This window comes from Humulus lupulus, chromosome X (genome assembly GCF_963169125.1).
Source record: "Humulus lupulus chromosome X, drHumLupu1.1, whole genome shotgun sequence".
NCBI classification, from domain to species: domain Eukaryota; kingdom Viridiplantae; phylum Streptophyta; class Magnoliopsida; order Rosales; family Cannabaceae; genus Humulus; species Humulus lupulus.
In genome coordinates, this window is record NC_084802.1 from 59,003,473 (window position 1) to 59,021,645 (window position 18,173).

Sequence of the window (18,173 nt, forward strand, 5' to 3'; positions counted from 1 at the left end):
CATTCTATAGGGTGCCTTTGATATGGGCACAGTCTCTGGAATTAAATCGATCACAAATTCAATTTCCCTGTTTGGAGGTAGGTATGGTAAGTCTTCCAAAAACACCTCTAGAAATTAACACACCACGTCAACGCCCTCAGACCTTAGTTCTGTCTTTTTTGTCTTATCCACTACATTTGCAAGATATGTCTGACATCCATTGCGAATCATGTTGTGTGCTTTTAAGGTCGAGATTATTAGTGTACGAAGTCCTGTTGTGTTGCCCACAAAGGTGAATTGTTCGCCATTGTCTAGCTTAAACTTCACTACCTTCTTGCGACAGTCGATGATTGCCTCATACTTAACCAACCAATCCATACCAAGAATCACCTCATAGTATGTTATATCCAACTCGATCAAATCTCCTGGACATATTCTCCCTTCAATCTCTATTGGGGTTTTCGGTATCCATCTAGTTGACATCATTACACCACCCGAGGGTGACATCGTAGCAAAGCCCTCACTACCTATAGGGCACTCCTAGGCTATCTATCATTTCCACATAAATAAAAGAATGTGTAGCTCCTGAATCAATAAGGACTTTACATAATTTACTAGCCATAGAGATCTAAAATATTACAATGGTGTATTGGCCTCAGCTTCTCCTTTTGTCAATGCGAAGACTCGGGATGGTACAAGATTGTCATTGCCTTTTTGTCCTACCCCTGCCCCCATCTGTGGACAATTTCTCTTTATATGACCCTCCTGGCCACAATTGAAGCATTTTCTAGTGTTTTCCCTACACTCACCTAGGTGCTTACGGTTACACTTCCGACAAAATGGGAACTCGGCTTTGCGGTCCTGTTGGTTACTGTTGCCATTTCTCTGGGCTACTGGTTTGGGCTTCTTGTCTGAACCACTACCCTGACCCTTATGAAATTTTCTCTTGTTGTCACTCTGCCCTAAGTGATTATTCCTTGCTTCTCTCCTAGCTGCCCCATCTTTCTAGATGCGATCTTCCAAGAACTCTGCATCCAAGGCTCTATCCAGGATCTCAGTGTAACTGTCTATCCCCACACTAGTCAACTTGACGTCTCTAGCTATCATTGGTTTCAATTCCCTAATGAAGCATTGGATCCTCATTGCTTCCATCGGAACTATTTCTGTAACGCCCTGAATAGCCAAGACCATTACATTGTGTATTTTAAATAGTGCTAGACTTGCTAATCAAGTCATTTTGATATAAACGTGTAACTAAGATGAATTACTAGATTAAGGTTTCAACATTTTGATCATAGGAATAGTGGTTTTCATTAAAAAGTTTGAGTCTGTACACGGGATCCCAAAAATAAGTGTTTACAAGGCATTTACAACTCTAAAAAATAATTACAATGTAAGCCAACCTAAGCGGGAAAATTAAGATTGGCTCTAGTCCCTGTTGATCCCTCGGCCATGGCGGTCGAGCAGCTGCAAATGTACATGCCGTCCTTAAAGCTCTCCAACTCACGGGTGGTCCAACTTTCCCTTTCCTTTACCTGCACCACATAGCACCCGTGAGTCAAGGCTCTACAAGAAAACTTAAATTAACAAATTCAAACATAAGCAGCAAGCTTTGCAGTAATAATCTGCTCAATCAGACACATAACCCAATCTCAACAATCAATACAGTTAGTTAAGTGCAATCGACACCTCTGTTTGTTTAAGTGGCGTTCAGGTCCGGCGCCCTTAGGCTGAGTCCTCTGGTCATATGGCTGACCCCAACACGCTTAGGTCGGGTTGCATTCCACACGCTTAACGTTAGCCTTGGCTCCCTTAGACCGGACTTTCAAATCAAATATAATCAAGCGTATAGATCGCATAACACGCAATCAGATAAAGCATATTCAAGCATGTCTAACTGGATATTCTCAAATAAAATTATAGCCATATTCTCACATATAGTCATAGTCATATTCATATTCATTAACAGAGGTCTGAGCTCCGATCACAACCCGGGTGCAGTTTTCTTACCTCGAGTCCCGAGCTGAAAATATAAGGCGATCCCGAGCACGATCCCTATTCCCGAGCCTTAGCGGTATAACCTAATCACAACGCAATAATGGTAAACATCAATACCTAAACCAATTAAAATCTTTTAAATGACATACTAGCCTTCGAGACCTCGAATTCTACTAAACCGGGTAGTAGAATCCTTCCCGAGCCCTCCTGGGCTTAAAAATCCTATTCGGCCAACATTCTATATTTGAGTTGTGACGCTCCTCAGAGGTGTCGCGGTCTCTACAAGTCAAAGAGCACCCTAAGGAATTTCCTTGGACACACGCTGTGGCGTGCCCTGCCCAGCGCCGCGACGCTAAGGCGGTTTATCGAACCCCCTTAGGCCTCTAAGTTCATGCGGGCCGCAACACTCAAGAGAGCAGTGTCGCTGCGCGACCCCGCAAACCCAGATTTTCCAACACTTCTCCTGCATTTTCCCCTGAACCAAAGTCACCAAATCTCACCCCAAACATAAACTAAGCCATAATTGAGTCTAGGACTCCTAACAACACGGCATGGGCACCATTTATACCCCAAAAACTAACCAAGATCTTACCCCAACCCAACAACCAAGGCTAGAATAAAAACTCAGTAAAAACCTAAACTAATCAGAGAATTCATAGTAAAATCAGGTGGTAAAGCTTTCCTAAAAATGATTTCGATCCTTGAGCTAAATCCCCAATCAACTTCTGCCTCAAATCTTCAATTTTCCTAAGCCAATTCCTCAAGAACTTCAATGTTTCCCAAGGCTCAAGAGAGAGAGAGATGGCAGCTGGGTGTTCCTTTTGTTTTGGTTCTAGGCTTCCTAAGGTTGCCTAAGTCTATCCTTAACACCAAAAGACTAAAATGCCCCTAACTCCAAGCCTTACTCTTTAATGCCCCCATGGGCAATACCGTCATTTGCCACGTTTCCTGCTAATTCCTCAAATTGTCCTATAAATTCCCAATTAATCCCAACATACCCAAATAATCATTTAATAACTGCCCCATTACCCGATAAACCCTGAATATGTGCTAAGTTTCCCAAAATACCCCTAGGCTCACCCCGAGCTGGGTATTTGACCCCGCTGTGACTTTTCTGCTAATCTGCTCACTAGGATCGCCTCGAGCCAAATATTGTAAATATATTCACGTAATATTGTGGTCCCAATCATTTAACACACATAATTACATTTGTACCCTCAATATGCCCTTATTAACAAGAACAGGCCCACATGCATATTTAATACACATAAACATGCACATATATTCATATTACCATATAAATCATGTATGCCACATAATCACACATATATCCAATTAATTCCACATATAATCCCAATTATTCCCTCCTGGCTCACTAATAAAGCCACTAAGCCTTATTATAAATTTGGGACATTACAATTTCCGATGCAAACCTAGCCAATATGTTAAATTGTTGTACGTATTCTGTGACAGTACGATTCCCTTGAACTAGCATCACGAAATCATCGATCCTGGTGGCCATGATTGCAGCACTATAATACTTCTTATTGAAGGCTAGCACGGAGTCATTCCAAGTCATAGTGGCTAGGTCTCGAGTCTTTATGACGACGTCCCACTAGATTCTCGCATCCTTCTTCAGTAAATGGGATGCATAGGATATCCTCTCCCGGTCATTTAATTCCATGTGTTCAAAGATAGCCTCCATTGACTTGAGCCAATCTTCGACCTCCATAGGATTCGATTTCCCCTCAAAGTTTGGCAGAGACTATTTCCTGAACCTCTCAGACACTGGTTCAAATCTATGAATTTGTACCCCCAAACCCACTGGCACCTGTTGTGCTACAGTTGGTGCAGGTGGTGCTTGCCCAACGCGAGCCAATTCTTACTCTCTTGCCCTTAGCTGCTCTCTCAACCTTGCTACTTCTTCTGCTAGGTCGTTCGCAGCGGGTGCTACAAGAACCTTAGGAATGTCAGCCATGGGAGGTATTGGGTCCTCAGGAATGCCAGCCATGTTCGAGTTAGCGGCCGCACCATGACCTCTACCCCTTCCTCTTCCTCAGCCAGCTCCTCTCCCTCTGCCTCTTACTGCTCCTCTAGTTGACATGATGAGATTTTGAAGTCCAAATGGATTCAATCATGAGAAAAGAGTTAATCTGATTCTTATTGGCTCTACTACTAGAAGGAATAACGAAAGAGAAACTATCATTTTAATGCTAACAAAAAAAAAACAAAAAGTAAACAACTTATGACAAGGTAAGTTAAGTCTTTTCCTAGTCTTCAGTATGTATGTTGAGGGATTCCTTAAAGTCAATACTTTAAACGACCGTCTCTGATACCATTTATAACGCCCCTAATTGCCTATATTCATTTAAATACTAATTTTAATAATAGCTCAAAAGATTCCATAACTTTTTCTGAAAACACAATGGGATCTTATTAGAAATACATGCAAAGTTTGGATCCAATGTTCAAAGCAAAAGAGGACTTGATGCAATCTTAATATAAAATAAGTACATCCCACTGATAAATTAATGTAATGAAAGACTCCAAGGCACTATGGTGTTCCAGATCGTTTTCTTGTTCAATGGTTGCCTGTAGCATACATACATCTTATGGAAAACTGACTTAGCTCACCATGCATGACAAAACAAGTCTATCTATTTTCTACCAGCAAGGGGGAAAAGTAAGGGGTTGAGCTAAAATCCAAGTAAGGAAGTACAAACAAGACATACAAGCATAAACGACATATTCCATACATTCTTAACATACTTGTCTTATAGCAATCGCTATCAACATAAGTCAATTCATAAACATGATATTATTTGCGACATAAGCATAATCGTATCATAAGATCGTAATCATAACCATAAGATCATTTGCAACATGAGCATAAACATTCAACATAAGAACATGAGCAATATAATCATAAGCATACAACATAAGATCATGGCTCCCCTATTGTCCAGTGATCACATGTGACTCCCTTTTGGTCACTTCTATGGCACCCTTTTGGCCAGAATATTAAGCATGTTTGCCTTTAGTAATGCTGCAGCACTAGGTTAAGCAAACACAAACAATTCCATACGTATAATCATAACTAGAGTACAGTCAGAAACAAAACATAAATCTAGCTAACTTCCATACACTCATAAAACATTCATAGCACCCTTTTTGGTCAACTTTTGTGACATACTTTATGTTGTAGTCTTAACATCAGTCACACAACATATGTCTTATCATTAAACATTGATAACATTATAGCAATCCAAGCATAAATACTATCTAACTTCCTTACCTCAGGTCCAAGCACAAAACCCAAACTGCACAGGACCACTTCCTCAAAAGCCTAAACATAGCAAGTACAATTTGGTCTCAATCACAATTCATGCTCACACAAGCATTTCACAAAAGTTTGCATGAACATTATTCACTTTCTAAATGCCTATGTCGAAATCAAAGAATTTCGCAAAAGAAAAGTACCACTTTTATTTCCATAAATTATCAACAAGGTTTCATGTCATATGTAACACTTAATGTTACCAATTATGCTTGAAAAATTACCAAAATATTTCCTTGTTAAAATTTATGTACTAGGCCGAAATACACAAAATGTGACACCTTGTTTTACAAAATATTGGCCAAAAATCATACTAACAAATCATGATAATCATTTGGTAAATTACTCAAGAAAAAAAAAATATACATAATTCTCCATTTAAATCTTATCATAAAATCATTACTTTTCATAGCATAGCATAAACTCATCAATATTTTTAACAAATTACAAAATCCTAATCATGCTCCTATCCAAATCATAAAGACAAGAATCATAGTACAACATGCTCATAAAAATAAATAATAATACACAAAACGTAGCATGTTTTTCTATTAGTTTTAGTACATAAATTGTAACATCCCAAATTTGCTAATAATGCTTAGTGCCTTGATTAGCATGCCGGGAGGGCAATAATTGATTTAATTGTATTATTACGTGGTTAATTTTGATTTATGTGTATCAGTATGTGATTAAATTGTTATATGACTAGATATGCATGTTTAGGTGAATTAAATATGCATGTAGGCCTGTTTGTGTTAATAAGGGCATATTTGTGATTTTGGTCGTTGAGGGCATAAATGTGATTATGTGTATGTTGTGCTTGAGACCAAAGTATTGTGGAGATATATTTGAGATGTGTGGTCCGGGGCAATCCTAATGAGAAAATTAGCGGAATAGTCACAACGGGGTCAAATACCCGGCTCGGGGTGAGCCTATGGGTATTTTGGGGAGTTAGGGCATATTTGGGATTTATCAGGTAATGGGTAGTTATTTGGTGATTAAGTGGGTACACTGGGATTAATTGAGAATTTATAGGAATACTCGATGAATTAGCGGGAATGGGGCAAATGACGAGTTTGCCCTTGGTGGCATTAAAGGGCTAGAATTGACTTAGGGGCAATTAGGTCATTTTGGTGCCAAAGGATAAGTTTGGACTCAATCCTTAGGCGTCTAGAACCCCAAAAAAAAAATAGAACTCAGTTTCTCTTTCAGTTCTCTCTCTCCTTTGGTGCACTTGGGGATTTTGCTGAAATTCAAGGAGGAAGCTTGGGAATTTAAGGATATTGAAGCTAGGAATTGACTAACAGCAGCACAGAGGCATGATTCTTCATCTAAGGTAAGTTAATGCTCTATTTTATGATGATTATTGCAGTGGTTTAAGTTTCAACAATGTTTTAAACCAAGGGTTGAGTGATTTGGAGTTTGGATGTGAGTTTGGGTTTGTTTTTGATGCATATGTGTTGTTTATGTTGTTTATTTGTAGTTTTGGGTCCAATTGGAACTTGGGTACACTTGGGGAATGGTTTGGGCAAGCTTAGGTTTAGAGAAATGGTGGAAAAACCAGTGTTCTTTTTTGGGTTCTGGAAGTAGCACTACATCGCTGCTCCTTGAGCGCTACAATGCTAGGTGTTCTTCGCCGATCCTGGCGATAAGCATGCTGAATGCAGGTCGCCATGGCATGGCCATCCAGGGTGTTGTACTCACCTGTTCGGTGAAGGCCGTGAACCCAGTGCCTGGTAAAGCACCTGGGTTGGCATAGGTCGTTATGTGAATAGTTTGTTATCTGTTTATAGTTGTGCATTTACTAGATTGAATTGTCATATGCTATGTATGTAGTTTTCTTGCTGGGCCTTGGCTCACAGGTGCTATATGGTGTAGGTAAGGGCAAAGGAAATACCAACCAAGCATGAGTTGGAGGGCATGGAGCGGCGCGTACATGTTCGGCCTACCTGGCCGTCACGGCTGGGGTTGTTTGAGGGACATATTATAAACACCTGACTTTGTCGCTTAGGTGGACTGTAAAGTAACTTTTGAATTGTAAATATATTTTGCAACAGTATTTGGGGATACCAGTGTATCACTTTTACAATGTTAATGGATTTCCAAACCTTTTATACTTAATTTTCATTAAATGAGTATTTATTCCGATTTAATCACATTTTTCAGTTTAAAACCTCAATTAGCGAGTTAATGGCACATTTTAAAATCACATGGTAATGGCTCTAGGGTAGTAGGGCGTTACATAAATATTAATCATGCCTTGAATCAATTTAAAATAGATACCTAGGCCTAAAACAATGTCATGGCCAAAACTCATAGTGCTCACAAAACAGTTTTTGATTAATCAAGCAACACTAAATGCTCCCTAATGTATGAAAAATACAACGCAACAATGATTCATCCAAAACAAATACCAAAACCCTTTAAACAATATAGTGTTTGAAACCTATGCACCAAAATCAACAAAACAGTTCAACAACCTAGATCATGACATCCTAGCATGCATTCTACTTCTCAAACAATTCATAGAAATAAGTTAGAACAATCAAAACAATTCCCATAACCCATTTACCGTGCTAGCCAAACCCTAAAAATCCATTTCCCAAAATCACCATTTCATACATGCTTGGATTAGAATCTTTAATCAACAAGACACAAAACCATTTGAACTATATTCCAAAATCCCACAAAATAAGGCAGCTGAACGCTATAACCATTTCCAAAACCAAAAGTTCTACAAGAAAGAAAAAAAACACTAGTATGTTTCTAATACAAAAACCAAAAGTTGTAAGTCCTTACTTTTATTTTCTTGATGGTGACCGAACCCTAAGCTTGTGTCCCTCTAGGACATGTCTCCAAAATCCAAACCTTGATCATCAAAACATATACTAATATAAATTAGAAAGGGAGGGAAGAAAATAGAATCCAAACAAAAAATTAAGCCTTAACACCTTAGACCTTAACATTTTGCTCTTCTTCATTTCCTCTAGCACCAAAGCTTTGCCTTTTTTTTTCTTCTTTTGATTTCGGTTTCAAGTGGCTAAAAGAGAAGACAACACTTCTCATCCTATTTATAGACTAGGTGGTCAAAACCCTAGTGAAAAACCTAGGTGTGAAACCTCCCTTTGTCTAAGCTTACACCTCATCTAAACCCTTATCCAAATGTGAACAAGAACTAAAATGGAAAGTCCTTCTCATCTTATCTAAAAAAAATGACAACAAATATTTTCTTTTCTATTTCTTTTCTTTTCTTAATAAAAAGGAAAATTCTCAAGACCCACATTAGGTCTAGGTTCATACTAATCCCATTCACACACTACACATTCGCCATACACGCACAATTAAATAAATAAAAATGCAGCATATTCTAATCACATAAATTGTCACACTTAAAAAAAAGTAACACTAACAAATAAACAAACATTACACAATTATTTCAAATAATCAATAGTTCACACAAAACAAACATTTCAATTATTTTCTAAGAATCAAACAATTCAACTAACACATAACAATTAAATAAATAAAATAATAAAAAAATTGGATCACTACATTTTGACATTAATCTAAATTACAATTTATCACACAAACCTAGAATTCTAAACAATTAGATGAATAAAAATTCTAAGATGATATTAGATTAAAGCAAAATCCTATTTAAGGGCCCTCTAAACAAGACTAAAATAATAATAATGAAATTAAGCATAGAAGAATATAATCATTTTGACATATGAGAATAGAAGAGCAATACAAATTATTAATAACAATAAATTATGCTTAGAGCTTTGAAATCAACCTTAGTCTAAGAAAAATTTGGCTAGAGATGAATAAGGGTGCATTTGTTTTTTTAAGATCCAGACATCTGAATCTGAATGCAAATCTGAATAATAAGATGTCATATCTGAATCTGAATACATAAATATATAAGGCTGTTTGTTTTTTTTCACATCTGAATAATAAGATATCATATCAGATTTTTTAATTATATATTATTAATAAATTTATAATATTATATTTTATTTCAAAAAAAAAGTATTCAAATATTTAAATACAAAACATAATCAATTTTAAGAATTTAAAGTATTAATTGTTTCCTCTTCTTTGCATTAGTTTTAGTGCAAGTTCATTCCTCAAATTATTCATGAACTGTGCATCTTCAGCTCTCCAACTGGGTTCATTTATTTCCTCCAATATTTGTTCTTCTAGTCCTCCTCAAAGATTACTTGAGGTTGATCAAAGTGATTGAATAATTCATCATTGATACGCTCTTTCCTGATAAAATTGTTAATTGCAAAACATGCAATAACAACATCTCTTTGGACATGAAAACTTATATGGAGCCATCTTATCTAGTATTGGAAATCTTGCTTTCAAAACTCCAAATGAACGTTCGATAACATTTCTAAGTTGAGCATGAGCATGGTTAAACCTCTCCTCTTTCGTCACAGCACGCCTACGATGATAATCTCCTAACCAATATCGAACATTATGGTAAGGAGGTAAAAATCCCCGAGTGCATGGATATGCTGCATCACATAGGTAATACTTATCTGAAATTTATACACATAAAAATGTTAAATTAGTTAAAATAGAGAATTAAGTTATCGTACTAATAAATTACATTTCACTAATCACTTACTTGGAGAAGGAAATGGAAAACAATTATTTGGATTGGATATTATCTCTTTTAGAACTCGCGAATCATGTGCTACTCCTTCCCATCCTGCATAAACATAAGTAAAGACCATGTTGAAGTCACATATTGCTAGAACATTTTGGTAGCAGTTACCCTTTCCTCTTCCTCTATAAGCATTTTGTTTATCAAGTGGGATTATAGCATCCACTAGTGTTCCATCAAGTGCACCAATTGCCCCCTATAATAAATTTATAAGTTCAAATATTTATAACAAATATTTTATTAATACAATTATGATTTAAAAATACAATACCTTAAAAAAAATTATGATATTTTTTTGAGCAGTTGGAATATTGGAATCAAGATCAATTGTGGGTACTGTCATCTCTTTTGCAAAGTGCATCATTGCTTCAAGAACCTCATGAAAATACTTGTGAACAGTTTGTGAAGAATGTTGAAATCTTCGCTTCATGACAATAAATCGCTCATTATGTGCTATGATAATTAAAAACATTGCTATCTTTTCTTCAACTAATACATGCTTACTATCTTTAATCCATTCTCTTTGTCTAAAGTGATTGCACAAAAGAAAAAATGCATCACGAGACATCCGCATCAACTCTATGCATTGTCGATTTGAGCCATATAATAACTCCAAAGTGTATCTTGCACCGGATAAAGTTGATGTATTGTCTTTAACTCTAGATAAATGGTTGTGTTTATGACATACATACCAGTAGAAAATCATTAAGAGTAAAAGTTGATCCTCAAAATCCATATTAAATATATTAAGAAAATTATAGCCACTTTAGAGGGTCAGAAATAATACTAGGATTGAAAATGAAACATTCATAGATCATTGTAATAGATCAATAAACTTCGATACACAAAAGGAAAAAAGTATGACATAATGTAACAAATAAAAAGTTATCTAAGCATAATTATAACTTAATTAACTAAATAAAAAATATCCCAAATTTTCCCCATAGCCTTAACCCAATTCTCCATTATGTTGACGTCTTTCATGTTCATCCATGCTTTTCTATAGCTATCGCCTTCACAAAGTATACCAATAGTTGCACTATACAAAGGCTCCTCCCATCCAAGTCCATTTAATTTTTCCATGCAGTCCTCAACTTCAGGACCGCTATTCTTTTTAATTAACAAATCCAATGCAACAAACATCTTATCATCAATATCTTGTTGAGATGAGAGCTTTCTTTTCTTCTTTTGTCCTCCTAAAGGATTTGAATATTTAGATGGAGAAGTGTTTACAGCGTCATCATTTTGGTTACTAGGTGCACTTTCTTCAGCAAAAGCATTTGTCTCCATATTAGGAGATGTAGATGAGGTAACAGGTCGAGGAATTGTACAACTAGGACTCCAACCATAAACTCCGGTTGCAGTAGTACCATCAAAGAGTGCTCTACAAAGATCCAGAAAGGGTAAATGAGAGGTTTTCAATGCTTTTGCCTTTGGGTGCGCCTATATCCAATACAAAAAGAGAATGCATTTTAATATGTGCAACTTAAATATCTAAAATTATAAAATAGTGATCATAGAAAAATAATCTTAATGTACTCATCCCATTCGACATTTGACATAAGAATGGTATTAGTTGTAGGATCATAAACATTCCCTGTTTTCTTAGTTATTGACAACCAAGCTTGATATTTATCCATTAGATAATCAAAATGATTCTTCATTTGCTTTTGATTTGCAATGAAAGAATGAGTAGTCTCCAACACTTGTCTAACTTTATTCGGCTTCAAACTACTTCCAAGTCTTCCATTTAGAGAAACTTCTTGAATACAATCCATATTCCTCCAACTCACTCTTTCATTTTCACTAGATTGTTCCATCTACTAATATACAAATGATATATATTGAAAAATATTTCTATGCAAAAAAAAGTTTACAACAAAATATATAGAATATGTGAGTGACATAAGGTTACATAAGAAACATAATAACAAATAAAAAGGCACAATCTTGATAGATATAATAACAACAAATGAAAGCATATCAAGACAAATAAAGTGAATAAGATTGGGATTGAAAATTAAAAATAACAAAGTAATCAATGGTAGATATAATATATATAATATTATAAAGTAAGCATACACAAACTTTTCAATTTCGGAAAGTATATCAACCATTTATGGAGAGGGAACAAACAAATGACATATTATATATACTTTATATCAGTTTATGATTTCTAGACAAAATATTAAGCAAAAAATAAAAGAAAAAAGATGAGAATAAACAAAAACATAAAAGAAAAAAACTGGCATTGATTTGATACGTTTATGATTTCTAAACAAAATATTAAGCAAAAAAACAAAAGAAAAAAGATAAGAATAAACAAAAATATAAAAGCAAAAATCTAACATTGATTTGATTGCGGCAGAAGAGAGGTAGATAGACAAAAGAAGAAGTGAAATACCTAATATGTCAAAGGAAATCTTTTTTTTTTTAAAAAAAAAAACATGTCAAAGGAAATAAAAGAAAAGAGAGAGTTGTATATATATTAATAATATTAAGAGCCCATTATAGATATTTTTCGATAAGATCCATTAAGTGATAAAAAGTGATTAAAAAAATAAAAAAAACAAATGCACTTAATAGTTAAAGATTTGACTGAATTAGATAAGAGGCAAGAATAAGTCCAAACAAATAGACCCTAAATAACAAGCAAAAGAATTCATAGAGAAAAATAAAGAAAGAGATGAAGAAAAATAAAATTGAAAAAAAATTATTTCTAAAATTCACTCAAATCTTGCTAAGTATTTTCTATATGAGAAAATTCTCTCTCTCAAAACTAGAGTTCACTTTGTATTTATAAAATGCTATAAATAATTAAAAATTATTTAAAACAAATAAATATGAATTTTTACTCTTGATATTTGTGTGATATTTCCCAATTTCGTATTTGTGTACGAAAATTATTCCCCATTATTCAGTGTAGAGAAAACCAATTTGTAGCAAAATTGGAGTTAAAACCCTTGAATTCAATGCATTACAAAGCTGTGATATGGCCTCAAACGTGCCCGTGGCTGCCACTCACTCTTCTATTGGGCGGTGCAATTCAACTCGGCTGGGGAGAGCTGAATTTCACGTAGGACCCACAGGTTTTTGCACTAGCTAGTGAAAAGGAACCTTTAGTGGCGCACGTGACTTGAACTCTCTCACTGATTGAGAGGTGAAAGCCATATGCCTGGAAGCAAGTGGACCAACGAGGACCACATGACTAATTATTGATGCAAGTGGTGTCCTTGTGTGATACATGGCAGGTGCTGGAGGCTTGGTTCAACTTCGGCGGCGCGACTCATTTGGCTTGGCTCCATTCAGGCAACGACTCAGTGGCTTCTGGGTTGGACTTCTTTTATTTGAGATGGGCCAATTTTTATGCTTTTTTTTTTGGGGCTTGGAGAATGATAGCCCGAAACTTAGATACCAATTAGACAAATGTCTCCGTTTTGAAAATTTTAACAAAATGGCCAAATATAATTAATTAGAGTACCAAAATTACAAAAATAACTTTTCTATTCAAAATCCCTAATTTTTAACATTCACGACCTTTCCCTTTTCATTATTCACATCTTTCAACTTTCAGCTCTCAATCCTAACATCACCACGAACATCATTGAGATCTCCGACAACCATCATCGTTGAAGACCGAAGCTAAGCCAATCACACCGCCATTGTCGAAGACCGAAGCTAAGTCACTCACTACCATTGTCGAAGACCGAAACTAACACCTCAAATTGACTGTTGTTGAATCCTCTAAGCCCTTTGTAAGTTCTATCTTTCTGTCTCTTAGGCTCTTATTTGATCATTTACTTCAGATTTCCATCTAGGTTCCTGCATTTTTAGGAGTTATTAGTTGAGATATTTGAATTTTTTTTATATATTTGATCTGATTGCTTAGTTCTAGGAATACTTAATTAGTTCATGGTATAATTTTTAACTTTCCTTTTTCTCTTGAGATTTTATCTCTTTGATCTACTTTGTCAACTCAACAGTCTTTTTGCACAATATCTCTTAGTTTCATTGTCTGTTCAACCTTGAAAATAATGAACTAATTTATATATATATATATATGTTACAAGTAACAACTTTGCTCTTATAAAATCCAAGCAATAAAAATTAACTAGTTACCTCAATAATATAGAATAATACATATCATTTTAAAGAGACGTAATTATTGAACCAAATTTTTAATAGTAAGATAACATAGTAAGTTTATTATTTTTTGGTGTATGAATTTTGAAGGATGATATATTTTTCTTGTGTTCTTTTTATTTTCTGGTATATGCATTTTGAATAATGGTATATATATTTTGAATAATGGTATATGTATTTTCTAGTATATGAATTTTGAAGAATGGTATATTTTTCTTGTGCTCTTTTTATTTTCTGGTATATGCATTTTGAATAATGATATATATATTTTGAATAATGGTATATGTATTTTCTAGTATATGAATTTTGAAGGATGGTATATTTTTCTTGTGCTCTTTTTATTTTCTGGTATATGCATTTTGAATAATGGTATATATATTTTGAATAATGGTATATGTATTTTCTAGTATATGAATTTTGAATGATGGTATATTTTTCTTGTGCTCTTTTTATTTTCTGGTATATGCATTTTGAATAATGGTATATATATTTTGAATAATGGTATATGTATTTTCTAGTATACGAATTTTGAAGGATGGTATATTTTTCTTGTGCTCTTTTTATTTTCTGGTATATGTATTTTGAATAATGGTATATATATTTTGAATAATGGTATATGTATTTTCTAGTATACGTATTTTGAAGGATGGTATATTTGTCTTGCGATCTTTTTATTTCATGGTATATGTATTTTGAAAGATAGTATATTTTACTTGTGCTCTTTTTTTTTGTATGTCTTTTGATGAATGATATATTTGTCTTGCTCCTTTTTATTTTCTTGTATATGTTTTTTGAAGAATGGTATATTTGTCATGTTTTCTTCCATGCTTCTTTCTTAATAGATGCATTTAATAATATTAACTTATTGTTCTTTCAGCATATGGATGTTGTGTTCTATTATTTGCGTAAAAAATTTAGACATAATAACACAAGGTGCACAACAATGGATGCCATATGTGATCGCTACATCAACAAAGCTTGGGAGACATATATCAACAATCCAAGCGAACAGTTCTCTTGGGAAAAAAAGCCTTATGCTTACCTACTGAATTGTGCAAATGGGAAGAAAATGAGAATTCCTACACCATGGATTAATGTGGACTTTATCTACAACCCTGTTTACATACGCGATATGTACCATTGGGTGCTTGTTGAAATCGTCTTGAAGAGCAAAAAGATTAAAATATATGATAGCATGGCTGGGAAAGGGCACAAGAAGAATGTCATGACAGCTGTAACTGCATACTCAATGATGATACCCATGCTTCTACAATCTAAAATTTTTTACAAGGAAAGGAAAAATATTGAAGAATGAGATTTTGATATGGAATTTGTGGAAGACTTGGAAGTTCAACAAAATGGGTAAGTTTAAATATTTTTTTGCAAACTTTGAATAAAAATGAATCTTATTGGATGTATGCCAAAATTTTTAGTATATATCTTTACATTTTAGCTTTGTTAAAATGATGGGATGTTTGTCTCTAGTACAAAAGTTCTGGTATATCACTTTTGTTTGTTGTATATATGCTTTGTCATCTGGTATATCTTGTTTTTTTAGAAAAAAATATGACTTTATTTGTGTCTATTGTCTAATACAGATTTGATTGTGGAATGTTTGTCATCAAGAGAGCTGAAGCTTTGATGTCGAACAATAGTTTAAAAGATATCACAAACCAAAAAATGCGATTCTTTCTTGAAAAGTTGGTTGTGGAGCTTTATGCTTGGGGAAAGGAAAAACAGAGGAGAAATACTGATAGCGATACAGAAATAGTTTTGTAAACTTACCACATACGAACAATTTTTATTTTAATATTTCTGTACAAAAAGTTAGATATTCATATGTAATTAAAAGATATCTTAGTTAAAAGATGTTATTCAATTATACTAATATACTGGTGCTCACTATAGATATACTATTTTTAATAAACTCGTATAACACAAAATATATAGACAAACCACAGATATACTAAAGTTGTAAACTTATATACCATTAGACAAACCAAAGATATACCAAAGTTGTAAACTTATATACTATAATATATGCAAAGATAAGCTATTAATAATTATGATATACTGTCATATAAATTATAGATATGCTATACTATTAAACATATATGCCAAAAGCTTTTACTTTTTATTTTTTATCATATGGTATAACATAAAACAAATAATAAATAAAACATGGTATAAATAATAGATATAAATGGAGGAATAAATGCTGTAAATCGACTTCTCTCTCTCCTTCTCGTTGTCTTTTTTTTTTTTTTTGCTGAGAATTTTTTTTGGTTGTATCACTCTCATCATTCACGTAGTGTTGCTGAGAAACATGATATAAATGATATAGTAAGAGTAATTTAGTAAATTAATCATCTAAAATGCCATTTTTCTACCATTTTTAAAATGGGGACATTGAGCTTCAAATGCAATTAATTTGGGCCATTTGTTATAATTTTTTTTTATAAAGGAGTTATTTCATAAATAACCAATTTTTATGATTTTTTTATATTTTTACTGTACTTCATTTTTTTTTTACATTTTTATTAACTCAAGTTTTCAAATATATGATTTTAATGTTTTAAAATTACAAAAATATAATTTACACTAAATATCAACTCACACAACATAACGTTAAACAAACAACAAGAAAGCAACATGACAACAACACATAGCAACTCATTGTAGCTACAAAAAAAAAAAAAAAACCAAAAAACAACATCAAAAAATTCATTCTTACATTTTAAAAAAGCAACACACTGCAATACAATATCAAAAAGAAACTTAAATGCAATACGATAACAATCTCACAGCAATACAGTGTTGAAAATGCAAGTAAACATCAATTCATTGTATTAACTCAAAATAAACAAAAAAGCAACATCAACACAATTTTTCCATGCATTTTAAATGTGTCAAAAATAAACTAACAATATATCTCAAAACAACTAAACATATATCCAAACTAAACTAAAAAATAACAAAAAAAAAAAAAATCAATTGGAAAACAACTAAACATATATCCAAAATAAATTAAAAACATCTTAAACACAAATTATTTTTAAATATATATATATAAATATAAACCCAATGTATACTTAAAATAACTAAAATTAAACCAAAAATATTCGCAACTAGAAATTAACTCAAAATATACCTTACAACAACTACACATATACCTAAAATAAATTAAAAAATCATTGAAAATCAAGCCAAACAATAATAAAAATTAAAAATATATTCACCCAAAGTACCCCAAATAAGCTAAAGATATACCCAACATGTACTGAAAATAAAATCAAAATTATAATCAATTAGTAATCAACAAGACATCACCTCACTACGTAGTTCCTAAAATAACAAAAAAATATACTTAAAATATACTAAGACAACTACATATATAACAAAAATAAACATGCATAGTTTAAACTACTTAAAAAAAAAAAAACCCAACATATATTAAATATAAACTAAAACTATACGAAAATATACTTCAAAGAAACTTAAATTAAATTATTAAAAAAGATACTCAATTAGAAATCAACTAGATATCAACCCCAAACAAACTAAAAATCACTTAAAATTAACCAACACAACAACCAAATAATAATAATAATAATAATAATAATAATATTTTTTATATGGAAGGTTGAAGAGGTGGGTATAGTGCTCCAAGTGTCCTAAACATGAACTAATGATGTTGGTGTTGCTCCAAATGTCCCAACCATCTCGTGTGCGATAAATATGTGTGTATATATATATATATATATAAATACATAAATAAATAAAAATGAAGTTTAGCTTTCTTATAGTATTAGACAAGTTTCACTCATTCACATGGTTAATTAATGTCATACCAAAAGATCATATGATATTTGAAGATGTAAAGATCAAATGCTTTATTTTGTTAATGCTAAGTGAATGTTAGTCTTGGCTGTACAACTTCAACTTTATCGTGAACAGAGGTACAATGCTAAGTAAATGTTAGTCTTAATTGTGAGGAAGGTATGTTATGCCATGCATTATAATCTCTTTGAAAGTCTA

At 33.2% G+C, this 18,173-nt stretch overlaps 1 protein-coding gene and 1 long non-coding RNA gene across 2 annotated transcripts; both read right to left on the reverse strand.

Annotated features, from left to right (window-relative positions):
- Nucleotides 1–1,359: 1,359 nt before the first annotated feature.
- LOC133806554 (uncharacterized) lies at nucleotides 1,360–8,320 on the reverse strand. The gene is made up of 3 exons (XR_009879071.1): nucleotides 8,114–8,320; nucleotides 5,273–5,323; nucleotides 1,360–1,514 (listed from the first exon to the last, which is right to left on the reverse strand). It is a non-coding gene; the product is annotated as an uncharacterized LOC133806554 (long non-coding RNA).
- Nucleotides 8,321–9,516: 1,196 nt separating this feature from the next.
- Nucleotides 9,517–11,812, reverse strand: LOC133805863 (uncharacterized). The gene is made up of 6 exons (XM_062244012.1): nucleotides 11,532–11,812; nucleotides 10,947–11,376; nucleotides 10,104–10,188; nucleotides 9,954–10,037; nucleotides 9,744–9,864; nucleotides 9,517–9,586 (listed from the first exon to the last, which is right to left on the reverse strand). The coding sequence occupies exons 1-6, from the start codon at nucleotides 11,810–11,812 to the stop codon at nucleotides 9,517–9,519; spliced, it is 1,071 nt and encodes a 356-aa protein (XP_062099996.1).
- Nucleotides 11,813–18,173: the final 6,361 nt, after the last annotated feature.

What these genes read in the sequence shown, in the direction of transcription:
- LOC133805863 (XM_062244012.1), bottom strand. Translation starts at nt 11,812, where the DNA reads ATGGAACAATCTAGTGAAAATGAAAGAGTGAGTTGGAGGAATATGGAT. An exon ending in TTATAGAGGAAGAGGAAAGG is followed by an intron (nt 10,038 to 10,103) that starts GTAACTGCTACC and finishes ATGTTTATGCAG; the next exon opens with GATGGGAAGGAGTAGCACAT. An exon ending in TTTTCCATTTCCTTCTCCAA is followed by an intron (nt 9,865 to 9,953) that starts GTAAGTGATTAG and finishes TATAAATTTCAG; the next exon opens with ATAAGTATTACCTATGTGAT.